We start from the raw sequence: 6,000 nt of genomic DNA, 5'->3' as shown, positions 1-6,000 counted from the left end.
GAAAAAAGCTTTCTTACACACAGTAAATAGGCCTTTATCTCACTGGAAGGGCAGTTCAAGTACACTGAAGAACCCAAATCCCACCTAATGTGCCAAACTCTTCAAATCTACAAAGTAGAAAGAACAGTGGCATGGGTACAACAGGCTGAACAGTCTCCCAAAAAAAGTTGTGTTTCTATGTTTGCTGCCTGGATTAAAGAGCATGCATACAAGTACAGGTTGACGGAGCTAGCATTTTGCACCTTGGAGCAAAGGAGGATGAGAGGTGACTTTCTGGAAATGTAAAAACAAAGAGGCACTGATAGAGTGAATAGCCAGAAATATTTTTCCAAGGTGGAAATGGTCAATGTCAAGGGGTGTAATGTTAAGGTGGTTGGAGGAAACCATACCATTAAGAGAACCACAACCTTGTCGTGGTTTGGAGGTTTGTGTGCTTCAATGACCCGGAGAGATATGCTGGCTTGAGTCAGGGCTTTATGCTTTGGCTCTTGGTAGGGTCACCCATGCCAAATAGGTCAATAGGTAGAGGGCAGACTAAGAGTAGTCCACTGATCCTCCAGGTTCAGCTCAGGGCCAACAACCCTGACTGCTCAAACTAACTGTTGTTACAGAAAAGGCAATGAAGAATCCTTGACATCTGTGTATGAAGATATTCCTGTGTCACATCTGGGACTTGCATGACTAAGAGGAAGCTACTGACATAATGAAGGAAGCCATGAATGCTGCCAGAGATGGAGGACATCATTGCTGCCCTAAATGCCAGTGGCATAATGGGCAAAAGAAGAAAGAATAAGGAATCTATAGGGGGGAGTGAGTTAAGTTTGTCCATTTCCTTTTTTCCATATAAACACAGTGGTGAGTGCATGAAATGCCCTGCAGGGGTGGTGGTGAGGAAGATACATACACATTGGGGACGTTTAAGAAACTTGTATACACACATAGATGGTAGAAAAATGGAGGTAATCTAGGGAAGAAGGGTTAGATTGATCTTGAGTAGGTTAAAATGTCAGAACATTGAGGGCTGAAGGCTAATGTCCTATATTTAGTCATAGCATGGGGTCAATTATACAGGACTTCAGTCCAACATCTCTGCTGAAAGATGGTACTTCTGACGTGCAGATGATGGGTCAACCTGAAACGTCAACTATTTCCTTTTCCAGATGCTGCATAACCCACTGAATTCCTCCAGCTCCTTTGTGTTTTGCTTCAGATTTCTAGCATTTGCAGTCTCTCACTGTCAATTACCTTCTGGAGGTCATTTATCGCAGCGGGAGAAATATCACATGACCTTGTTAAGATAATTTTGGATTCAACAATTTTAAATGTCAGCTAACTAGATACAAACCCATTTAACCACACATGAAAATGAGCTTTTCTACAGTATGAAATTTATTGCTGACATGCAAGTAGATTTAATGAAGTACAAAAATATGTCATCTTTATTTTATATAAATTTGTATACAATGATCACAATTCCTTTCTACTGACATCTCATACAACCTACTTCAATTGCTACACCCAGAGGCAGCTTAAACACACAAATCATTCTCATGCACGGGCTGCTGCGCTGTTCCAGTCTGATTAGACAATCACTTATACCATAAACACATAATTAAAGGGAACAAAGGAAAACTTACTCAATAATATAGCAGATTCTGCAGGATGAACTAAAATCCATGGCTTTAATTGTGACAGGTCTTGAACTGTCTTCACAAAATTAGTTTTCTTTTAATTATGTACAAGTTACAACCAAAAAAAAAATCTGGAGCAGCCAAACTAACGTAAGGCTCAGAAAATTCAGTCAAGAATGAGAAACATTTGAAAGGCAGATTTATTTTTTTAAGCTGTGTTTCTCTCAGCTAAACAGTGGAGATGGCCAGGATGTCACCCTTCAGCTGAAATATTTGTATAGGACTGGGAGAGAAGAGGCATAGGAAACAGTTCAAGATTATAATGGACAGGAGTGCTCCATTAAGCTGTTGTTTACTTATGAACAAGATCCAAGAGAAACAGTCAGCCTGCACTCTGTAACAGGGTCTTCGGCCAGTTCCTGCCGCCCCTTCCAACTCTGCTCAGGTTGACATATTTATACCAAAATATTCTTCATAGCTGTTGTGCTTTACCATGGCAATAGCCCATTACAAAGCACAATTCCACACAGCTGACATGTTCAGAACCAACTGCTATAGATCCTGAGAGTTATAGTTGTGGCTGGCTGCATCACCAATTCCAAACACAAGGCTCCAACCAGCCCAAAGAAATAGTGACATGTTACAAATGGTGAACAAAGCTCATCAGTTAAGACCTCCATTTGAACACCTACAACCACACCATCTTTAGACGCAGAGTTAACTGGCCAGCAGATGTCAATCCTTACTTCAACAAGCCTCACATTCACCATTTATAAAGCTACCTTGGCCATAGAAGACCACTTCAATTTCTTAAAAATTATTTTAAAAAACCTTATGCACTTTAACCCATCCATTCTTGAGTCTTATAGATTGCTGCTTTATATTCCACTTCAATTTATTAGCTCACAGGTATATATGGGATATATCCACTCAACAGATCCCTGATCAGACCAACAAACTCATCCTCGTGTGCAACTGAATGGACAGTTTGATCCATTGAAAGCTCAACTTGCTAATACAAGAAAACCTCTACACAGAGTTAAGTATTTCCAACTCAGCACATCAGAAAGCACCTAGACCCAAACAAGTCCCATAACACTAATCCCTGAGGGCCCAAAAGTCTCCAAAATATTGCAAATCTTCAATCCAAACTCAAGTCAATACATTGCCTTTGCTATCCCTTACCAACCCAAACACCTATGGATTGGGTTAGTCAACTGGATACAGCTTATTTCAGTTTAATATATATTATAGAAATAGTTCTGTCACACAAAAACACAAATATTTCCATAATACATATTAAAATTACAAGTATTTGAATCTGTTTGATTTCTTTTATACAACTCTCCCCCGTTAATAAACATTTAAATGAACTCTTTGTATTGAAGATTTCTCAATCTGATGCTCAACAAAGGCTTTGCTCACTACTATAAAGGTTAAGGAACTATCTTTCAAACACAGGCCGAAGAAAATTAGAAACAGTTAGCAAACTTTTAGACTGGGAGAAGGAGGCAGAGAAGAGTCCACAAAAGTTATTCAAAAATGTGAAAAAAACCTCAGACACCTGTACTCTTCTATCAGGCAACAATACATTTTCAATGAATTACTTGCATGCTTCAGTTCCTCAAAATAAGTACAACTCACTCCTTTATTTATCCCAAGCTTACAGTGAAAACAAGGACTAGCCTTACTTTTTTTCCCCCACCATCCACAGTAACTAGCATTGCCTGTTCAAGGTGTACTGTACCTCCTACTACACAACTTTTTGTACAACAAAAGGTTCTGTAGGAACATTCTCTCTCCTTTAACTGATAGAGAACTGTATTTTCACATGTTAACTATATTTAGGCAAGATAGGCATTTATTTAGGGTATTAAAACCAAATTAAATTCCAAACAATATTAAAATCCAATGAAGCCCAAAACCTACCACAAAAAATATATATACACACAAGATTTCAACATCATTGGTGACCACAGAGTAATTTTACATACCCTATTAAAATTAGGCCTAAGATAACTAAAGCCATACTGAAGTTTACTGAGGCAATATCTGGCTGGCATGATTGTGCTACAGTTGAACTACACTCCAAAGACCTCTTTAATATAAATCCTAGGATGTTAGATTATCAAACAGCATCCAAATCTAGGTCTTGAGAGGGTGAGCAATATAACAGTCTCAACTGTCCTTCAAAAGAGAAAAAAAAATGGTGGAGAATCCCATTTTTGATGGAATCTATTGCCCATTTTAGAGTCAATGGATATTCATCACTAGTAATGATGCTGGAGCTAGCAGGCTATGCTTTAAAAAAAAACATATGTCAGATTGCCACATCATAGAGGAGTTTGATACATCCTCAAGTAACAAAGCTGGAAGCATTTTATTTAAGCAAGACCACCAAGGTGTCACCAAGAGGAGTTATACTAAATGCCATTGCCAGTAGTTAGTCACAGCCTTTATGTTATTAGATCCATTGCTGCAGGTAAAAAAAAATCTGTCCCAACAAAGGAAAAGCTACAAACTGAAGTACACAGAGGTACATGATTACAACCAGACGTAACTTCCCTATCATCCATGTCCTCCTCATTGCCCTACCAACTTCATTGAAGAACATTTCATAGTTGAAAACTCTGTGCATCACCTAGTAGCAAGGGGGCAAAAATGAAGGTGTCGATAGACTCACTGAACACACTATCGCAGCAAAGACATGGTTGTTACTAGATTTGTAGATACCGAATCAACGAAGTGCTACAACCAGTACACTGGTAACTATTATGGCCAGTTCACCTCAAATTTCTACCAGCATCAACATGGGGTCTTCAAACACTGTTGATGGGTAATCCAAACACTCCGCCTGGACAAGTGGTGCATTGTTAAGCATAGAAACACCAACAAAATTTTCTATGCATCACTGAAATCCATGTGAAGACACTAAATGTTGTCCCTGAGCTTGTTTAGAAATATAGAAATGACACTAGTGTTCTGCAGCTCAGTGAACTTGAAACTCCTGTGGCCATGGAATACAAACTGCTGTTGAAGTACTGTAGTTTAAAAAATATATCAAACTCCAAACTCCAGGTTAAAAGCTTTCAATTCCACAATAAAAATAAAAGCAAAGCAAAAAAAAGGGGGGAAGGTTCGCTGAACCGATAACTGCAGATGCACACAGTATAAACAATTTTTCTGGGAATTAATCACATTAGTTTTCTTTCCTTCACATTTTCTTTTGATGGGCATTTTGTACCACACTGAATTTGACAAAAATAAGTAACAAATGGGGAGGGGTGGGCAGGTAGAAAAACAAAATAAGATTATTAGTTGATAGGTATTTTGGGCAAATTGGAACTCCACAGCAATGAACTTGCCCAATTCTTAATGCTCTTACAATCCCTCGCAGTACAAGTTCTTTACAGAGTCAAAACATAGGACAAATACCTCGGCCTAGTCTCTCAATATACAGTTCTGAGAAGTGTCATGATTAAATGAATAAAGAGGTAGATTATATAAAGTAAAACTAAAATCTACTACTATCCCAGAAGATGCTGCAATATTGTCCTTTTTAAAGAGCCATCTTCAGTTGTCTCAAAACTACAGCTATCCTTTTGAGGAGATTGTATCCAATGCTACATATCTGTTACAGAATACTGTATTGCTCAGGATTGGTAGTACGTGGCACAATGAGTATTACTGTGCTGTTAAATTGGCACGCGGAGATTCCTGTCCTGTGTCTGCCCATCATTTCCGCAGGTAGCGCTGAGCAAGAATTGCTGCATCGAGAGGATTTATGGGCTGGGCATCATGGCCCAATCGCCTCACTGGCGGGATGTTGCTAAACTGTCTCTTCTGTGCAAAACTCTTCACCTCGTGCATAGTGTTTCCCTCAGCCAGCATTAACTGCTGCCGCATGTAGTTTTCAAATTCATACTGTGACGACTCTTCTGTGACTTTTGCCTGGATGAGAGAGAGAAAAAAATGGAGAGCATACATAGTTAGAGATATAACACTTTAGTCTTGCACTATTTTCAGTCAAGCTTCAGTGCATTTTCTAGCAATTCAAAATTAATGCACCAAATTAAAAAAAATGTCAGTACACCACATTTCTTCCCAATGCATTTAGAGCAAAGATGTAAATACTATCACCATAAAAATTGGGATGGCCATTTTAAATTGCTGTGAGTAACAAATCCAAGGCCATATCACAACACAACTCAAGATCCTCCCAGGATCCTCATTTTTGAACTAGCTTTAAGTAAGTTGCATAGTAAAAACATGCAACTGAAATACTCTTAGTCCATAGGGCATGAAAGAAGCAGTTACTTGATCATAACCACAACTCTTCATACTACAGACAGCACAGGTCAGAAAGTAG

General features: G+C 38.7%; 1 protein-coding gene across 2 annotated transcripts in view; it reads right to left on the bottom strand.

Annotated features, from left to right (window-relative positions):
- Window positions 1-1,366: 1,366 nt before the first annotated feature.
- stk40 (serine/threonine kinase 40) overlaps window positions 1,367-6,000 on the bottom strand; it is a 96,708-nt gene continuing 92,074 nt past the window's right edge. For both annotated transcript variants that reach the window (XM_073034507.1, XM_073034506.1), the window contains exon 11: window positions 1,367-5,582. In XM_073034507.1, coding sequence (XP_072890608.1) covers window positions 5,367-5,582 — 216 coding nt within the window. In that variant the 3' untranslated portion in view covers window positions 1,367-5,366. The remainder of the gene's footprint in view (window positions 5,583-6,000) is intronic.

Source organism: Hemitrygon akajei, chromosome 32 (assembly GCF_048418815.1).
Source record: "Hemitrygon akajei chromosome 32, sHemAka1.3, whole genome shotgun sequence".
Lineage (NCBI taxonomy): Eukaryota > Metazoa > Chordata > Chondrichthyes > Myliobatiformes > Dasyatidae > Hemitrygon > Hemitrygon akajei.
The sequence above is the reverse complement of the archived record's forward strand: the minus strand, read 5'-3'. Positions and strand labels throughout refer to the sequence as shown.